Source organism: Amblyraja radiata, chromosome 4 (assembly GCF_010909765.2).
Source record: "Amblyraja radiata isolate CabotCenter1 chromosome 4, sAmbRad1.1.pri, whole genome shotgun sequence".
In the NCBI taxonomy this organism is placed as follows: Eukaryota; Metazoa; Chordata; class Chondrichthyes; order Rajiformes; family Rajidae; genus Amblyraja; species Amblyraja radiata.
In genome coordinates, this window is record NC_045959.1 from 83,930,843 (window position 1) to 83,951,169 (window position 20,327).

The window sequence follows — 20,327 nt, forward strand, 5'->3', positions numbered from 1 at the left end:
TTTACTGGAGCTGAGGATGGCCGGAGGTTTCCAACCAGACACAATTTTCGGTGGGACCCGAAGCGACTCCAGGCAGCCCAGTCCCAGGCAGCCCAGCGTCGGGGACCCGACCCGGCCCAACGTGGGAGACCCAGCCCAGCTCAGAGTCGGACACCCAGCCCAGCCCTGAGTCGGAGACCCAGCCCAGCCCCGAGTCGGAGATGTCGCCAAACAGAAAGCGGAGACTCTGATCCCGGCGGAGAACGACCAGCGAGTCCCCATCACACCGCCAATTCCAGCCACTACCCCTCTGGTCCCCTAGTTGGCTCCTCCTCCCCTCCCCCATGAAGCCCCCCACTCCCCCATGGCTCTTCCCTTGTCTTTTCTCCAAGCTCACTCCCCCCCACCCACACACCCCTCTTCCCCCACAACTCCCCCTCTGCCCACACCCCTCTTCCCCCACAACTCCCCCCGCCCACGCACCCCTCCCCCCTCCCCCCCCACAAGCTCCCCTGCCCTCACCCCTCTGCCCACACCGCCCACCCCCGCCCCCCCCGGTTGCGTTGGGAGACCAGGTCCCACTTAACCTAGTTTACTAATAAAAATCTAATCCTGCCATCTAGTTATTCCATTAATATAATTTCATATACTTCAGTGGTCCTCTAATCCAGTGGTTCTCAACCTTTTTTCAGTGATGTACCCCCTGTGAAATATTTTTTCAGCCAAGTACCCCCTAACCCCCATTACTATATATGTAGGCCTATATTTTAAAATCTCACGTACCCCCTGGAGTGCCTTCACGTACCCCCAGGGGAACGCGTACCCCCATTTGAGAACCACTGCTCTAATCCATCCTCCAGGTGATTTATAAAGTATAAAGTATAAAGTTTCCTTTTTGTCATTCAAACTTTTAGTTTGAACGAAATTTCAAAATTTATGTAAGTTTAGTGAGTGTAGTAAAGCTATTTAAAAAAAATGAAGAGATGACCTTACGATTTGTTCCATGAAAATTGGCTGTTATATTTTGCAACAATGTGGCAATGTATGTGCCTTATACAATACCTATTATGGATAACCATACAATTTTAAGACTGTACTATAGAACTCATTGTCCTCTGTGTTATTGCATTAATATTTTAGTTTAGTTTAGAGATACGAGTGGAAACAGGCCCTTCAACCCACCGAGTCATGCCTACCAGCAATCCCTGTATACTAACACTATCCTACATGCTATGGCCAATTTAATATCTTTACTGAAGCCAATTAACCTACAAACCTGTACGTCTTTGGAGTGTGGGAGGAAACCGAAACACCCAGAGAAAACCCACGCAGGTCATGGAGTACAAACTCCGCACAGACAGCACCCGTCAGGATTGATCCCGGGTCTCGGATGCTATAAGGCAGCAAATCTACCGCTCTGCCACTGTGCCGTCCCAAAGAACTCATGCTTTAGCCATAAGTCAGTGTCTTCCGTAAAGAATAATGGAAAATTGCCAGGAAGATAATACAATGTATAATTGAAATAATAAATGATGGAACATAGTTTATGCATATTTCTATTATTTGTGAATTGGACTTGTTTAACACCCTGTTAATATGTTGCATTGTGAGCAGTGATACTATTTGTCATTAAAGTGTCTCTACGCCTAACCCCTTCACCCTCATCCAATTCATATTGATTAACATGATCAACCAACGCAAGTCCCCGGAGTAATAAGAGCTAATGGGTTAATTCTGTTACAGAGAGGAAACCCAATCAATGGAAAATTCAGAAGTGAAACCAGCTGCCGACAAAAAAGTCATGTATTAGACAGGACCTTTGCGTGTTTTTAAAAAGCAGTAGTTTTCCTTGCACACAATAGCAATTCGAACAGCTTCCCTGAGTCTACTTTAACCAACTACAGAACCTCCTAAATTCCCACTTCAGGGCAATTGTTATCTGATCAATCTCATTGCTGGATTTTAATATCTTTGGTGCTTCTGCTAATCATATTGGAGTTGTTTGGCTTTTGTATGTTGGTAGAATCATAAAGGAATATGACTAGGAAGTGGGACATGTTAAATAAGGCTCTTCTCCTGGACTAAAGGATCTAAGGTTACATACACATTGATGGGTGGTCCCATTTGTTTGGTGAGATCGACATTGATGATTGGAAAATTGGAATTCCAATGCCATTCAAAGGGATGCAGAGCAAGCACTGATGAGATGAATGTGGAAGCAGAATGAGCTGCAGATCTCCCACGTTTAGAATACACATCTCATGTTTCAATACCTCAAGACATCACAAAGCCAATTAAGTACTTATAAAACATGCCTGCAGGTCAGAGTATAGAAGCGTAGAAACAAGGAATTGCAGATGCTGGTTTACCAAAGTAAGACTTGGTAATGCATCTATCCATCTTCTCCAGGGATGGTTTGTGCGATGTTCTGTGCTTTGAAGTAATTTGGACAACACTTTGAATGTATGAGGATGAAATCCTTTGCTCCCTACTCTTTGTAAAAGCAGTTTAATAAGAACCTTACATTGAAACCAGAGTTTAATTATGAGCTCAACTATGATTTTGATACAGACAGCAAATACAGGAACCCTAAAAAAGACACAAAGCACTGGAGCAACTCAGCAGGTCAGGCAGCATCTCAGGAGAACATGGATAGATGATGTTTCAAGTTGGGACTCTTCCTCCGACTGTATAGGATGTCTTCCATTGTAGCAATGAGTTCATGACTAGATGGTGTTTTAGGTTTGGTTGAACGATAAATATTGGTTAGAACCCCAGGAACCTTTCCGATTATCTGCCAGGGAATCTTTTATAGGGTTCAACATCCTATCACTCAATACAGTTCTCGAGTATCAGCCTGGTACTTATACTCCGGTTGTTGAAGTGGAAATAGGAATTCAGAGCAACAAAGAGAAGAGAATGCTACTTCTGAACCACAGCTGACATCTCTCCAGACATAGGCTGCATGAAGTGGTCACCTCCCCACTAATGTACCGCAATGACAAATGTCTGGAAGGATGTGGGAACCAGTTTTAATGCTGTCTTAAAACAAAAAAGAAATACTACTTTTTATATAAAAAGCACATATGAAGAAGCCATCACAGAACAGTGCATTAGACCAAATTGCCTAGGAGTGCATGTCGTGACACATGTTGAAGGCTAAATTAGATAGACAAGGATCACTGTGCATTATTATTCTTCACCAGTTGCTCCACTATCTGCTTGTCTACATAATTGCTGTATACAGCCAGCACTATCTACACTGTTCATTGCTATTCCTCAGCAGCAGGTCAATATAGAATAGGGCCAGGACCACATATGCTAGAAGGCACTAAACGTAAGATCTTGTATAGGAAATAGACTGCAACTCCAGCAGGTGCTGGGAGATTCTGGAACACATTCATACCTGGGAGACAATGAAGAGCAACACAATGTGGGACAGACTGGGCTTTGCAGCTTTCAATAAAGCACCAGAACCATTGGAGGAAGAGGAGAGGTGACCTGCATCAGGAGACCATGGTGCATTCAGAGAAACAGAAGGATGATGGGGTGATGGCTATACTAGTTATTGTTCAGGGTCAAACATCCTGGATATTCCACAACATGAACACTTCAGCACATGTCAGACTTGGAGTCATCGAGAGAATCAGAGAGAAACATAGAACAGATTCTATGTTTCTATGTAATGGGCCATGGGGCATTCTGGGCGAGTTCCATTTGCCCATATTTAGTCTTTTCTGCCTCTAAAATCCTTCCTATCCATAATAGAGACTTGCTAGCTGATGTCAGAAAGATAATATCATTACGGCAGAAGGGTTTAGCCGGTTACTGTTGTTGGTCAAGGAAACCATCCTGGACATCAGTGAGATGAAAGAAAATAAAGAGAAGGAGGAATAAAATAGCGAGAAGATGGAAGAATAAAGGCAGAGAACCTCAAGCTGAGGCAGGGATCATCCATCTTTTATGCCTGCTCCCATTCTTCACTCATTACTGGGCATAGAGTCAAACACACTATGAAACAATGTCTGAATGCCTAAAATGTGATTTACATTAATTAATCTACTATTTTGTAGAATCAACCAGGGAGCGCTACATTGTGGAATGCATTGCCTTTCAAATGGAATCTCCTTCAGGTCTAGAAAAAACACTCCACATATTTGGAGGAATAGGAGACAATTCCCAAATATTATGTATAATGTCCCTTTCCTCATCATCAAATGGCCACACACTGATGTGATAGATATCCTTTCTGCAACCGATGTCGTGCGAATCTGCTTTAGAGCTCAAACGTCCACATACTGTATATTAATTTATGATCCTTATAACTCGAGTAATCCTGGATTATGATAATATTGGACAACAAAGATGACTTTTGTTGCCCATGGTAAACAATAAATAGTTTTGTCATGGTCTCATCTTATGAGCAATGCAAAAAAAAAATTTTTAATCCACAAGCTGCTTTCAAATATAGGGAACTGCAATATTTGTGAAAACCTTTATTTGTTTAGCATTTTAAATCAAAAATGTTTAGGCAATGAATAGACAATAGACAATAGGTGCAGAAGTAAGCCATTCGGCCCTTCGAGCCAGCACCGTCATTCAATGTGATCATGGCTGATCATCCCCAATCAGTACCCCGTTCCTGCCTTCTCCCCTTATTCCCTGACTCCACTATCTTTAAGAGCCCTATCTAGCTCTCTTAAAAGTATCCAGAGAACCAGTCTCCACCGCCCTGAAGGGTGAGAAGGGTGATCATGAAGGGTGAGAAGAAAGAATAATTTCCTCTTAGAAGAAACTTAGGACTATGTGAAGAGGTTTAAATGTACCTACTTTTAGAGGGATGCATCAGAAGTAGATATTATTTGTGTTACTGCAATGGCATGGGTCCTTTGTGTGCTTAATGGTTATTAGGATGGCCACTCCCACTCTTGGCTCCATCCTTGCATGCACCTAAGTAGATGTGAAAGGGGAATAAGCTAACAATGCTATTAGTTCCCCATTTATCTAGTCATTACCACACCCGCTGAGCTACTGCATTACTCCATCATTTTGTGTCTATCTTCGGTGTGAACCAGCATTTGCAGTTCCTTCGTATACGAGATGCTGCTCGACCCGCTGAGTGACTCCAGCATTTTGTGTCCAACCACATTTCAGAAGCTTGGTGTGAATACATTGGGTGCCTCTATTCCTGCATTACAACTGGCTACACATCTTGGTAACACCCAATAGGGTGAGGCACTACATGAAGGAAAACTATTTAACGACCAGTGGGAGGAATCAAGGTCTATGACAATCAGGCAGGGGAACATAATTGAAGTGAATGGTGGAGATGCCTTGACAGGCAGCATTGTCTTTCTGTGCTCTCAATTTCTGTCACCATTTTTTTCGTACCTGATTTATATACATCATTCAGTCAATGGCTGGTGAACACTGTTTTCTAATTTATTGTGGTCAATAATTTCCCATTTCATTTACTTCCTGATGATTCCTTAATTACTTACGGAGTCATTCAATTTTTGATGATCCGAAATCTTTCAGTCATCAACAAGTCAAGAGTGGGATAGAACACTCTCCATCTACATGGTGCAGCTTCACCAACATTCAAGAAGGTGAGGGGGAAAAGATTTAATAGGAACCCAAGGGGTAACATCTTCCACACAAAGGGTGGTGGGTGTATGAACAAACTGCCAGAGGAGGTAGTTGATGCAGGTACTATCACAACATTTAAGAAACATTTGGACAGGCACATGGATAGGGCATGTTTAGAGGGATATGGGCCAAACGCAGGCACTAGGGGTTAATGTAGATGGGACATGTTGGTCAGTGTGAGCAAGTTGGGCCGAGGGGCCTGTTTCCATGCTCAATGACTCTGTTCAATGCCACCTAGGACAAAGCAGCCTGATTGATCAGTCTGAAGAAGGGTTCCGACCCAAATCATCTATCCATGTATTCCAGGGAGCTTTCCCTGTTACTCTAGTATTTTGTGTCTGATTAGTGGATTCATCCATCCACCACCCTTGAAATTCATTCACTCGACCACTCTTGCAAAGTGGCTGCAATGCGACCATCTACAAAAATGCACTGTAATTACTCAGCAAGTCTTCATCCAACTTAGAAATAAATTGATGTGCCTTCATTGTCGCTCCTCAAGGCTAGTTTAGGGATGGGAAGTACATGCTGATCTTGCCAGTAACTCCCACATCTTGAACATGGAATAAACTGTACAATCTAGCTGCCTTTCTACCCAACCCTATGATTCAGTTATGAACTTAGACCCAATGCAATGTTCCTCTCCAAGAAATAACACCAGCAGCCACCCCTCTGCCAGCACTAGACATTCACACAACAGGAGAAATTCTAGTTTATGGCAACAGCAGGCCCAGGAGCAATTTATCTTTAAGATAGACACAAAACGCTAGAGTAACTCAGTGGATCAGACAGCATCTCTGAAGAACAGGAATAGGTGATACTTTGGGTTGAGCCTTCTTTCCTTTTCAATTTATTTATGTTGGTTTTTTCGCTTTATGCCCAAATTTAAGGACACAATTGCAGGAATTCTCCAAGTGCAGCACTTCTGAAGAGAACAGAAAAAGAGTGAATACTCAGTTGAATTTTGAGGGAATGTACAACACGTTTGAATTGCATTACACCGTGTTGTAATGCTAAGGCTTTATAAGGCACGGGTTAGACCGCATTTGGAGTATTGTGAGCAGTTTGGGACCCCATGTCTGAAGAAGGATGTGCTGGCTTTGGAGAGGGTCCAGAGGTGGTTTACGAGAATGATTCCAGGAATGATTGGGTCAACATACGATAAGTGTTTGACTGCACTTGTCCTGTACACGCTGGAGTTTAGAAGGATGAGGGGTGAACCTCATTGAAACTTGCTGAACAGTGAAAGGCCTGGATAGAGCAGTTGTGGAGGGGATGTTTCCACTAGTGGGAGAGTCTTGGACCAGAGGCAATAGCCTCAGAATAAAAGCAGTTACCTTTAGAAAGAAGATGAGGAGGAATTTATTTCATTAGAGGATGGGAAGTCTGTGGAATTCATTGCCACAGACGGTTGTGGCGGCCAAGTCGATTATATTTTTAAGGCGGAGGTTGGCAGATTCTTGATTAGTAAGGGTTTCAGGGGTTATGGGGAGAAGGCAGGAGAATGGAGTTGAGAGGAAAGATAGATTCCAATTTAACAATGGTATTTCCCTTGGAATTTAAAAAGGGATGACGATAGCAGTTTTTTGATATATTACTGAAAATTGATAAGGTAAATGCAGGAAAACAGTCTGCTCTTTGTGGAGCAAAGGATTCAAGGACAAATTTCAGAAATGGCCTGGAAATACTTTCATGTGCACAGAATGAAAAGTATTTGAAGTACTCATCCACTAATGGATATCGATGCCAAGAGAATAATGAATCTCATCTCAGATTTTTATTCATGGGAGATTAAGAGATATGGGATAAAGGTGTGGACAGGTAAGCCACAAATCTTATTGAATATCAGAATAGGCCCAAAGTGCTTGTTTTGCACTTTGCAAACTTTTGCAAAGGTTTCCATATTGGCTTTCCACTGCTCCTATGCTCTACACCTCTCAGTTACTCCAGAGTGAGCCCGATGAAAGGTGTACATGGTAAGACCAGGACATATACGAGCAGAATTATGCCGTTCGGCCCATCGAGTCTAATCCGCCATTCAATCACGGCTGATCTATTTTCCCTCTCAACACCATTCTCCTGCCTTCCCCACCCTTGCTAATCAAGAACCTATTAATAATCTCCACTTTAAAAATACCCAATGCCTTGGCCTCCACAGTCATCTGTGGCAATGAATTCCACAGATTGGAATACTTGTGATGCCACCCAAGAAAGAACCGGCACCAGTCATTCACAATGCCTGCACCCAATTAAATAATTATTTTTTCAGTAAAGTGCCAAGTTGATAACAAGTGGCTGTGGGACATGTTATTATCCTGTTAGTACACTCTGTAAATGCAAGTTTGCGTTGTGGAAATGCATATCACTTAGAGCAGGGGTTCCCAACCTTTTCCGTCCAGTTTACCCCTGGCAACTTTAATAGCAAAAAACAATGTTATTTCACTTATTTATGAACAACTAATGATGAACAGATACCAGTATACCTGAACCAAACACAGTCATTCAATGAGAAAAAATATGTACAAATCCAGAGTCAACAATTTTACCCCCTGGGTAGGCGAAATCTACCCCTTGGGGGTAAATTTAGCCCAGGTTGGGAACCCTTGTCTTAGAGGGAAATGGGCCAAAATAAAATCACTACCAATGAGTCACATAATTGTGCATTGCAAGTGTGTTGAGATCACATGGGATGTTAATGAAACTTCTTGCCTCATCTCCATTCAGCAACAGATCTATCAATTCAGTCACTAATGGAACCACATGGTATGTGATGGCTGGCAAAGGTTAAAAACCAAACAGGGTTAAAAAGGTCACAGAGGTCTGGTACTCATATTATTCCGCCAATAAGCATGTGGCACTGTCAAAATAGATTAGTCACTGGTCAGAATGAGATTTGTTGATCACATGCAGAAAAATAGAAATGGAAGTGGCAAAACACAAAGTGCTGGAGATGCTCAGCAGGTCAGACAACATCTGTGAAGGCAATGGACAGACGATGTCTCAGGGCAATTCAGACAATGTGAATGGCAGTTGTTTACATCAGATTTTATAGGACATTGGCAGGAGCAGACCGTGTGGGACAAGTCAAGTCAGGTTGAGTCAAGTTTATTGTCTAATACACAAGAATGGAGAGGTACAGGTACAATGACAAGTTTGCTTGCTTGCAGCAACACCAAAGGCACATAGACTCAGGCAACACACAAAAACATTAATTATACATAAATTATACAATATTTGCAGGAGAGCAAAAAGAAAAGACTGCAAACAGCAAGATCTTAGTGCAAAACACAATTAGAAAAAAAACCAAATTCATGGTAGTGCAGGAGGTGGGCCATTGGTGAGATGGGATCAGGGTTTTGTGAGCACTTCAAGCACCTGATAGTTGTAGGAAAGTAGCTGTTCTTGAACCAACTAGTCCAGCCAATGTTTGTGCCCTACACATCAAAACCTTTCCACAAAATATATTAGTATAACCTTTGGTGGACAAAAATGCAGGAGAAACTCAGCGGGTGAGGCAGCATCTATGGAGCGAAGGAATAGGTGATGTGGTAAAATATAGCTTTTTATTCCCTTCTCCCTCATTGCTTGTCCAATCTCTTCTTAATGATACCTACACTATACATTGGCGACACACCCCGTGGTAGCAAGCTCAACATTAACAGCTGAAATGGTTCCAGTTTCTCCCCTTCTGCAAATGCTGATTCCAACTACAGGTTGATCCCAGTGATAGAGTAATCCTGCTATCCATAACCCAAGTTTAAAAAAAAAATGTTTGAACGCAGGTAGTTTTCATAAAACATGGCTCAGCACAGTGGTGCTGGATCATGTTATTCCCAGATATTATTGCATGCCTATAGCAATTGGAGGCCAATGGGTGATTATCCAGATAAGTGTCTTCTTGTAAACTAGAGCAATGTGATCCAAACAGTTTCAAGCAGTAGAGTCATGGTGGAAGAGTGAGGAACTGAGTTTGTAACCAGCAGATAGAGTAGACTTCCTCAACAATAAAAAGAAATATCACAAATAGCGAAAGGCCTGGATAGAGTGGATGTGGAGAGGATGTTTCCAATAGTGGGAGAGGCTAGGACCAGAGGGCACAGTCTCAGAATAAAAGGATGTACCTTTAGAAAGGAGATGAGGAAGAATTTCTTTAGTCAGAGGGTGATGAATCTATGGCATTTATTGCCACAGACGGCTGTGGAGATTGTCATTGGATATTTTTAAAGCAGAGATTGACAGATTCTTGATTAGTAAGGGTGTCAAAAGTTGTGGAGAGAAGGCAGGAGAATGGGGTTGAGAAGGAAAGATAAATCAGCCACAGTTGAATGGCAGAGTAGACTCAATGGGCTAATGGTCTGATTCTGCTCCTATGTCTTATGAACATAATTATCAGAAGTAGGCAAAGTAGCCACCCATGCCTTCATCACCATTCAAATTATGAATGTTTATGCCACATTGGTGCACTGGTATCTGAACCGTTGATACCTACATATCTAATCTCCTTCTTGAATGTACTCAGCAAATTCCAAAGATTTAATACACTCTGGATGAAGAAAGCTTTAAAAAAAAGTCACGATTGATCTTATAGGAACTGATATAGATTCAGTGAATCGAACATTTTTCTATGCCATAGCAATTCTACCCATAAATACAACTTCTGATAAGTTCATTCACACAGCTATTTTAATGCAGAAAAATATCCCCCATGGCACTTCACTGGAGTGTTATTAAGCAGAAAATCGAAATGAATCCATGTAGAAAGATAGACATAAAAAGCTGTAGTAAGTCAGTGTGTCAGACAGCATCTCTGGAGAAATGAATAAGGTGTTGTTTCGGGTCAAGACCCTTCTTCCATCAGTTTGGTCAGAGAGGTAGATCTTCAAGGAGGAATGAGATGTTGGATCGATGAGATTTAGTGAGATGATTCCTGGATCAAAGCCATATCAGTTGAAAGCACTTCAGCTAATGATGAAGCAGTTAATTTGGGGGATAATTAAGAGGCCAGAAGCATTAACATGATTATAGGATTGAGGAGATTGCAACAGTAGAGAGGTGTGTGATCATTACAAGATTTGAAAACAAGGAACTGCTAAATCGGGACCCAGTATAATCAGTAAGTGCAATGGTTGTGGAAAAAGAGAACTTGGTGCAAACAAAACAGCAATGTTTTCTCGGTCTACCTGCTGCTTCACAACTCCAGTGGCCCAGGTTCAATCCTGACCTCCAGCACCATCTGTGCAGAGTTTGCACATTCTTCCTGTGGCTGTGTGAATTTCCTCTAGGTGCTCTGGTTTCCTACCATATCCCAAAGATTGCAGGTTATCTGAATGGCGGCCAATTAGGAAAAGGGAAGATGCAACGAGACCTGGGTGTCATGGTACACCAGTCATTGAAAGTAGGAATGCAGGTGCAGCAGGCAGTGAAGAAAGCAAATGGTATGTTAGCATTCATAGTAAATGGATTTGAGTATAAGAGCAGGGAGGTTCTACTGCAGTCGTACAGGGTCTTGGTGAGACCACATCTGGAGTATTGCGTACAGTTTTGGTCTCCTAATCTGAGGAAAGACATTCTTGCCATAGAGGGAGTACAGAGAAGGTTCACCAGACTGATTCCTGGGATGGCAGGACTTTCATACGAAGAAAGACTGGATAGACTCGGCTTGTACACGCTAGAATTTAGAAGATTGAGGGAGGATCTTATAGAAACTTACAAAATTCTTAAGGGGTTGGACAGGCTAGATGCAGGAAGATTATTCCCGATGTTGGGGAAGTCCAGAACTAGGGGTCACAGTTTAAGGATAAGAGGGAAGTATTTTAGGACCGAGATGAGAAAATCATTTTTTTCACAGAGAGTGGTGAATCTGTGGAATTCTCTGCCACAGAAGGTAGTTGAGGCCAGTTCATTGGCTATATTTAAGAGGGAGTTAGATGTGGCCCTTGTGGCTAAAGGGATCAGGGGGTATGGAGAGAAGGCAGGGATGGGATACTGAGTTGGATGATCAGCCATGATCATATTGAATGGCGGTGCAGGCTCGAAGGGCCGAATGGCCTACTCCTGCACCTATTTTCTATGTTGGTAGATTAATAGGATTATTTGGCTCCTGTAATTTCCCCCTGGTGTGTGAAGGGGTAGAAGCCAAAGCGAGTTTAGTTTAATTTAGAGATACAGTGTGGAAAGAGGACCTTCGGCCCATGGAAACCATGCCGACCTGTGATCACCTGTACACTAGTACTATCCTACACACTAGGAACAATTTACAGAAGCCAATTAAGCTACAAACACGCGTCTTAACCTTGTGGACCAGTATACCACATGCATGATTGTCAAATGACTTACTAAAGTGCCTATAGACAATGTCCATGGCCCTGCCTTCATCAATCTTCAGTTTATCTCTTCAGAAACCCAATAAAATGAGTGTTGGAAGATTTCCCCGTACACAGTAATGCTAACTATCTTTCATCATCCCCTGCTTTTCCAAGTGTGCACAAATCTTATCCCACAAGACTTTCTCCAGTAATTTCCCAACCAAAAACATCACCCATCCTTTTACTCCAGAATGCTGCCCGACCTGCTGAGTTACTCTTTGTGTCTATCTTTGGTAACACCCAAACAATCTCCTTCTTAATACTGATCTGCTCCACACATCCACATACCCCATCCTGAATAGGGTCAGCACAGTGGCGGAGCTGCAGCTTCATTGCGGATACCAGGGTTTGTTCCTGATCTCGGGTCTGTCCATGTGGAGTTTGCAAGTCCTCCCTGTGACTGTGTGGGTTTCCTCCGGGTGCTCTGGGATTCCTCCCACATTCTAAAGAAATGCAGGTTTGTAGATTAATTGGATTCTGTAAATTATCCCTAATGTGTAGGGAGTGGATGGTAAAGTGGGATCACATAGGACTAGCATGAACGTGTGAGCCCGGACTCAAACGGCAGAAGAGCCATTTTCCATGCTGCATCAATAAACTAAAACTAAACTAAACTCCTCATCTACCATGTCCTTCTCCTTTGGTGAATACAGATGAGAAGTGTTCATTTAGGACCTTGCCCACGTTGCCTAGCTCTACATATAAATTATCCCTTAGGTCCCTAGAGGGACCCACTCTTGCCTTGACTACTTCCTTGCTCCCGATTTAGAGCAAGGAGAATAAAATGGATTGGAGTAGGCTTGGTGTTAAAATAAGGACATTGAGGTTAGCACCGACTCAATGGGCTGAAGGGCCTGTTTCAGTTTCATCTCTACATGACTTCATTTTCAAAACCAATTAATTAAAGAATCATTAATGTACACAGAGATCCACCAGCATTTAATTAGTGTAGCTACTGAAAGATTTTAGCTATTGATTGAGAGCTACATGGCAAGTTGTTTCTCATTAAGATTACTGTGGCGAGGAATGTTAGCGTAGAGAAGGTAGACAAAAAATGCTGGAGTAACTCGGCGGGTGAGGCAGCATCTATGATGAGAAGGAATTGGCGACGTTTCGGGTCGAGACCCTTCCTCAGACTGTTAGTTCCTTCTCTCCATAGATGCCGCCTCACCTGCTGAGTTTCTCCAGCATTTTTTGTCCACCTTCGATTTTTCCAGCATCTGCAGCTCTTTATTAAACATGTTAGCATATAGCCAGCTTATGTATCATAAATTTAGGATGATTCAGGCAATTCTCACCAAGGACAAATATTCTTATGTGAGCATCTTCACGGGTTATTAAAACCAGCAAAATAAAAAGTAACATTAAAATGGCAGAAACAAACAAAAACAGAGGGAAAGGAGAGAAAATAACTGAAGTAATAGTTAAATGAATCTGCAAGAGAGATAGAAGGGAAATGGGGAGAGAAACTGAAATACAAAGGGAGGAGAAGGAATGAAAGAGTTAGCTTTTTAAAAGAAAAAGACTTAAGGGGACAAAAATGCACAAATATACATTCATAAAAGGTTTTGATTATGAAATACAAGTCTTATGAATTAAAATGTTAATTATTCTCGGAAAGGTACATCATTATTCAGAGATACTTTTAAAAAACCCATACACACCTTCCTACAAGGCACCCTGGAATAAGACAACTGTATTACAATCGGGCATCTAATGTATGGAGTACACGTTAGACTTTCAATCAAAACACGGATTGTGATGAAGAAGAACATCAACTTACACACTATGAGCTTTCAAATGTTTACCTGTGTGTAGGAACAAGACTTGAAGGAAGTTCAGTGACACAGCGTCGATCCATTAATGGTATTCTTGAGGGAGAATATGAATGGTAAGCCGTCAAAACCACACTGCCTGAATCATTTATCTCCATTATCATCGGCACATGCTTCGCTGTGCTCCAAGTGACAGCTACCCCAGAAAGCCGTCACATTGCCACAGTGAAGCAGCACAGGCTGCAATGCGAGAACAGATCTCGCACTTCTCACCCTTCTTCGCCACTTCTAAACAAACAAGTATCCAAATCAAGAAACAACGTCGGAACAGGGCAACTGTGGGATTAGTATATCGCCAACGCCTCTTCAGACTCAAATGGGCAGCCACCGGCATCCGGGGGGAGCCAATCTCTCGCTAATACCACGGAGCAAGATTATAGCTAACCTGGGGGCGGTGCAAACAGTAAATGTTTGAAATACTTTGCAACTTATCTTTGCACACAAGCCACTGTGAGACTATCCCCCCCCCCCTCCCTCCTTGACAGTCAATGCCTGCAACAAAAGTGGTTTGTTAGGGGGGAAATAATATTGCCGTTCACTTACATACTGCTGAGAGAGAGATGTTCCTTTTGTAAACTGAAACCTAGCAGCGCAGCCACGAAAAATAGTGCGTCTCCATGAAATATTCAGGAAGTGGATTACATAGCTGTTTGAACAGGCGAGGTAAAGCCTTGACGGGTTCGGGAACACTTGCACTGCGAGGGTTCCTGGCCACTGAGATGTGTGACCTGCTCAGCAGTGAAACTCAACCCTGGTTCACTTGAATTGGACTTTGTCTGGATCCTCCGGGAGGGGCAGTAGTGATAGTTACTGCTTCAGAACAGAGAGAGTGACAACTTCAGAGTATAACAATGGCTGTGATAATGCAGGAAACATTCCGCACGTCCGGCAGCATCGGTGGGAAGAGAAACTGGATGTAATGTTTGGCCCGAGAAACTCTGACCTGCTAAATCTCCTGTTTTTAATTCAGATTTACACAGATTTGTATTTCCCTTCAAAACAAAATTTCTAGTTAACCTGGCAGAAAAATCAATGTTTTAAACGCTCAGCCTTAAATACAATCTCGCTTAATTTCACTTGACAATCTTTCCCTCTCATGCTGTTCCAATCATCATTTGACTCGAAGTTATCTGGAAAATGCAATCTCTCGAGCAGCAAAAAAATATATACGCAGCCTTCACTTGTAATCAATCATGTTTCAGTGCTGGATTCATGGGGTAAAATAGCGGGAGTTAGATGGAAACTTAATCAGTTGCTTATCAACAGCGCTTGTGGGGTAAAGCCTAATTAACCCTGTCACATACAAGATCAATGGCTGCTGAACATATCATTCCCTGAATGTGCTTTTAGTAACGCATCCTTCTAAACGCTGTGGGAGGAAACTTTATTAAAGGAGACTGGTAATATTGTGGTTACATTACTGGTTTGACAATCCGGAGTTCAGGCGGTATAAATTTCAATCACACTGCATCTGAGAAATTCAAATTCAGTTAATTAAATACATCTGGAATACAGAGTCACATTGACACGAAAGAAAGAAAAGATTCACCATTGTTCTTTTGACAAAGGAAATCTAATGGGGTGGCCCATGTGTGATGACTTTTAACTATTTAGTTTTTGTGTTCTATTCTGAAATGGCCGAGCAATTCACAAAGCAATATTTTTAGGTTTAGTTTCATTATTGTCACATGTACCAAGGTACAGTGAAAAGCTTTGCTTTGCATGCTATCCAATCCAATCAAATCAGATAGTTCTACACACAAACACAATCAAGCCAAATTTGTGCAATATTTAGAGCAAAAGGAAAGATACAGAGTGCAGAATATAAATAGATTTATTTTAGAACAACTTGCTAGGGTGCAGATTTACAGGGCGGCACGGTGGCGCAGCAGTAGAGTTTTTAAGAAGGAACTGCAGATGCTGGAAAATCGAAGGTACACAAAAATGCTGGAGAAACTCAGCGGGTGCAGCAGCATCTATGGAGCGAAGGAAATAGGCAACGTTTCGGGCCGAAACCCTTCTTCAGACTGATAGGGGGTGGGGGGGGGGCGGGGGGGCGGGGAGAAGAAAGGAAAAAGGAGGAGGAGGAGCCCGAGGGCTGAGGGATGGGAGGAGACAGCCCGAGGGCTGAGGAAGGGGAGGAGGCAGCAAGGGCTAACAAAATTGGGAGAATTCAATGTTCATGCCCGCAGGATGCAGACTCCCCAAGCGGAATATGAGGTGCTGTTCCTCCAATTTCCGGTGTTGCTCGCTCTGGCCATGGAGGAGACCCAGGACAGAGAGGTCGGATGGGGAATGGGAGGGGGAGTTGAAGTGCTGAGCCACCGGGAGGTCAGGTTGGTTATTGCGGACCGAGTTGCTGCCTTACTGCGCTTGCAGCACCGGAAACCCGGGCTCGATCCCGACTACGGGGGGAGTTTATACGTTCTCCCGGTGGTGGTGTGCTTTTTTTCCGAGATCTTTGGTTTCCTCCCACACTCCAAAGACATACAGGTAGATAAATTGGCTTGGTATAAGTGTAAATTGTCCCTAGTGTGTGTAGGGTAGTGCTAATGTGCAGGAATCCTCGGCGAACAGCAAGCAAAGTGTCGCCACGATCCAGCGCCATCTTGGCCTTGCCAATCATGACCACTTCCTGAAAATAAATTACGTAATCACACTAGTTTATTTTCAGCTACAGCATGGAAACAGGCCCTTCAGCCCACCAAGTCCATGCTGACGATCAATCACCCATTCAAACTAGCTCTATGTTATCCAACTTTTGCATCAACCCTCCATATGAGGGGCAATTTTATAGAGGCCAATTAACCTGCAAATCCTGTTTCTGGTGTGCTTTCAACATCTGGCTTTCGGCACATTGGCCTTCGTCAGTCAGAGTATTGAGTGTAGAAGTTGGGAGGTCATGTTACAGTTGTATAAGACATTGGTGAGGCCGCATTTAGAGTATAGTGTTCAGTCACCATGTTAGAGGAAAGATGTTGTCAAGCTTGAAAGGGTTCAGAGGAGACTTACCAGGATGTTGCTAAGACTCGAGGGACTGAGTATAGGGAGAGGTTCAGCGGGCTAGGGCTCTTTGAGCACGATGAAATGGATTGAGTCATATGTGGAACAGAGAAAACAATGTGTTAGAGTGCACAACAGTAAATCTACAACTTCTAAAAACCCTCTTGGTGTACCTCAAGGTTCAATCTTGGGACCGCTATTATTCAGTCTGTACATTAATGATCTACCAAGTAGCTGTACATCAAATGTAACTTGCCAGATGTATGCTGACGATGCAGTTGTGTATGTACATGCCAAAAACAAACATCAAGCTGCACAAGACCTATCAGCTGCTATGATTAATGTGTCAAACTGGTTGCAGTTTTCTGATCTACATCTTAATAGAATATAGAATAGCCTTTTATTGTCATCCAGACCGAAGTCTGAACGAAATTTAAGCATTCATACATATAATACAATACAATAAAAAACAACAATAAACACATATTAACATCCACCACAGTGAGTCCACCCAACATCTCCTCACTGTGATGGAGGCAAAAGTCTTAGGGCTGCAGTCTCTTCCCTCCTCTTCTCCTTCTGCGCTGAGGCGATACCCCCCGGGCGATGTTAAAACCTGTCCTGCGGCTCAAACACCGCGGCCCGGGGTAGTCGAAGCTGCCGCTCACCAGACCTGCTGACGCAGCCGCTGGCCCGCGGCCGAACCCCCGGTCTCAGGCCACCGCCACCAGAACTGCCGTCCCAGCCCCCGGAGCATCGTTCCAGCCCCGGGCCGGATCGCCCTCACGTGAGTACTGCCACCGTCTCAGCCTCGCGCCAGGCCGCCGCTCCTCCCTCGGGCTGGGCCGCCCCGACCGGGCGCCGCTCCTCCCTCAGGCTGGGCCGCCCCGACCGGGCACCGCTCCTCCCTCAGGCTGGGCCGCCCCGACCGGGCGCCGCTCCTCCCTCAGGCTGGGCCGCCCCGACCGGGCACCGCTCCTCCCTCAGGCTGGGCCGCCCCGACCGGGCGCCGCTCCTCCCTCAGGCTGGGAACGCCGTACCTCCCCGAGCTCGGCTACTCCGACGGGAGCACCGTTCCTTCCTCGGGCCGGCCGTCACAGCCCCTCACGAAAGCCCTGTTCCAGCCCCGAGCCGGGCCGTCCTCACGGGAGCGAGCTCAGTGCGAGTCCTGGCGGGCTCTGCCTCCTGAGCCTCGAGGTCGCCAGCTCCGCCATTAGGCCTCAGCGCAGACGGAGGCAGAGAAGGGGAATACGACAAAAAAGTCGCATTCCCCCGCAGGGAGAGACAGCAACCCCCGTTTCAACCCCCCCCCCCCCAAAACACAAACTAAAAACCAAAACTAGACTAACCAAAACGAAAATAAACAACCCAAAAAACACAAAACAAACAGGACTGCCGGAGAGCCGCTGCAGCCAGAGCCGCGCCGCCACTGTGTCAAAGACTGTCTGTATGTTTTTCTCCAAAAAGGCAAGCACTGATGGAGATCCTGATGTGTTTGTACATGGAACAAAACTTAAAATTGTACATGAGTTTAAATATTTAGGAATCGTGATCGATTCACAGCTCTGCTTCAAACAACAGGTGAAAAGAACAGTAAATTTAATAAAATTTAATTTGTCCAACTTTAGATATATTAGAAATAATTTAACTATTGATTCAGCCAAACTATACTTTAATGCAATGATTGTGCCATACATGACCTACTGTATAACAACTTGGTCACTGGCATGTAAGTCCACACTAAAGCCTGTTGAAATTGCTTATAAACAAGCCCTAAAAACTCATGACAAAAAGCCCAGAATGTACCATCACTGTAGCATCCTGAAGAAATTTGATCAGCTGAGCTGGGAAAACGTAATAAAATATTCGGACTCGATTTTGGTTTACAAAATCTTCCGTGGACTAGCCCCACCTCCGTTAAAGGACTTCATAAAGAAAAACACAAATAGGTCGACAAGAGCAGCCTCCAGGGGTGATTGTATAGTCCCGTTTAGGAAAAGTGTCTTTGGGCAGTCAGTATTTTCATATCGAACGTCGCAGACCTGGAACGCGATACCATGCGTCATACGGGATCTGCCAACCCTTACCTCATTTACCAAACATCTAAAAACATGGTTACTGCAAAATCAAAATTGCAATCATAATCTACCTTAAAATTATCCTATGGTACTCTTTTATTGCTACTTTTTTACTTTATTGTTCGTTTTGTTTTTGTTTTTGTCTTTTGTTTTTACCTTGTTTGGGATGTGTTTACCTTGTGTGGGACTAAAGATGGAAATTAGCTACTGGCTACAATCTTGCATATTACATGCAAATGTTTATTGATATGCACTGTCCCTAATAAAATCAATTCAAATTCAATTCAAATCATGAGAGGACTAGATCATGTAAACACACAGAGTCCTTTGCCCAGAGAAGGGGAATTGAGAACCAAAGGACATAGCTTTAAGTTGAGAGGGGAAAGATCGGTACTTGAGGGGTAACCTTTTTACACAGAGGGTGGTGGATGTATGGAACACGCTGCCGGAGAAGGTAGTTAAGGAAGGTACTCTTGCAATGATTAAGAAACATTTAGACAGGTACATGGATTGGGTAGGTTTAGAGGGATATGTGCCAAACGCAGGCAGATGGGACTAGTGTAGACATGGCATGTTGGTCAGCCATAGGTTGGACCAAAGGGCCTGTTTACCCGCTACATGACTCTATGACTGTGGTAAGTGCGTTCTTGTGACATGAAGAAAGGATAAAAGTGACTGGGTTGTCTATGCAAATCCTCTTGGGTTTTTTTGGCCTTCCACCTATCTGCCTGCTAAATCTCAAGATAACTCATGTAACTGTATTATAACAATGATTAATAGTCCTACGAGGCATAACAGTCTTGAGTTTCTTTCTTTACAACTCAAAGTACTTGGGTCAGGCCAGTTACTTGAGAATTATAGAATCATAGTGTCATACAGCAAGATAACTGTACCTTCAGACCAACCTGCCTATGTTAATACAGATGCCCCATCTACACTAGTCCCACCTGCCCACGTTTGGCCCATATTCCTCTAAACCTTTCCTATCCATGTATCTGTCCAATTGGCCTCTATAAATGTTGTTATTGTAGCTACCTCAACTATCTCCTCTGGCAGCTTGTTCCATACAACCACGCCCACCATCCTCTGTGTGAAACTGTCGCCCCTCAGGTTCCTATTAAATCTTTCCCCTCTCACCTAACCGTAGTAATTATAGGCCAATGCCAGGATTCGCTGGAACAGGTAGGAAGCAAGTATTTCTCAGCCTGGAAGCTATCAATGGGAATTTTGAATGTTTCTTTTGTTTGTGTGCTTTGTTATCCTATTAGATGTTGATATAGGTTTGTTTCTGATAAGATAATACCAGCAAGAGACTTGTACTGCATTCCTAGCAAAAGATTCCTAGTACACATACCCCTGAATTACATGATCATGGAGCGGAGGAGGGGAGAGCGGGTGTGTGGGAAGATGGCTGCAGT

The 20,327-nt window shown here is 43.5% G+C and overlaps 1 protein-coding gene across 4 annotated transcripts in view; it reads right to left on the reverse strand.

Moving 5' to 3' along the window:
* Window positions 1–14,939, reverse strand: part of arhgap28 (Rho GTPase activating protein 28) — a 189,788-nt gene extending 174,849 nt beyond the window's left edge. For 2 of the 4 annotated variants that reach the window (XM_033019874.1, XM_033019873.1), the window contains exon 1: window positions 14,372–14,939. In XM_033019874.1, the coding sequence (XP_032875765.1) occupies window positions 14,372–14,373 (2 nt within the window). In that variant the 5' untranslated portion in view covers window positions 14,374–14,939. Of the gene's footprint in view, window positions 1–13,801; window positions 14,294–14,371 lie in introns of those variants that run through there. The other 2 variants (XM_033019871.1, XM_033019872.1) reach the window with 2 other exon arrangements.
* Window positions 14,940–20,327: the final 5,388 nt, after the last annotated feature.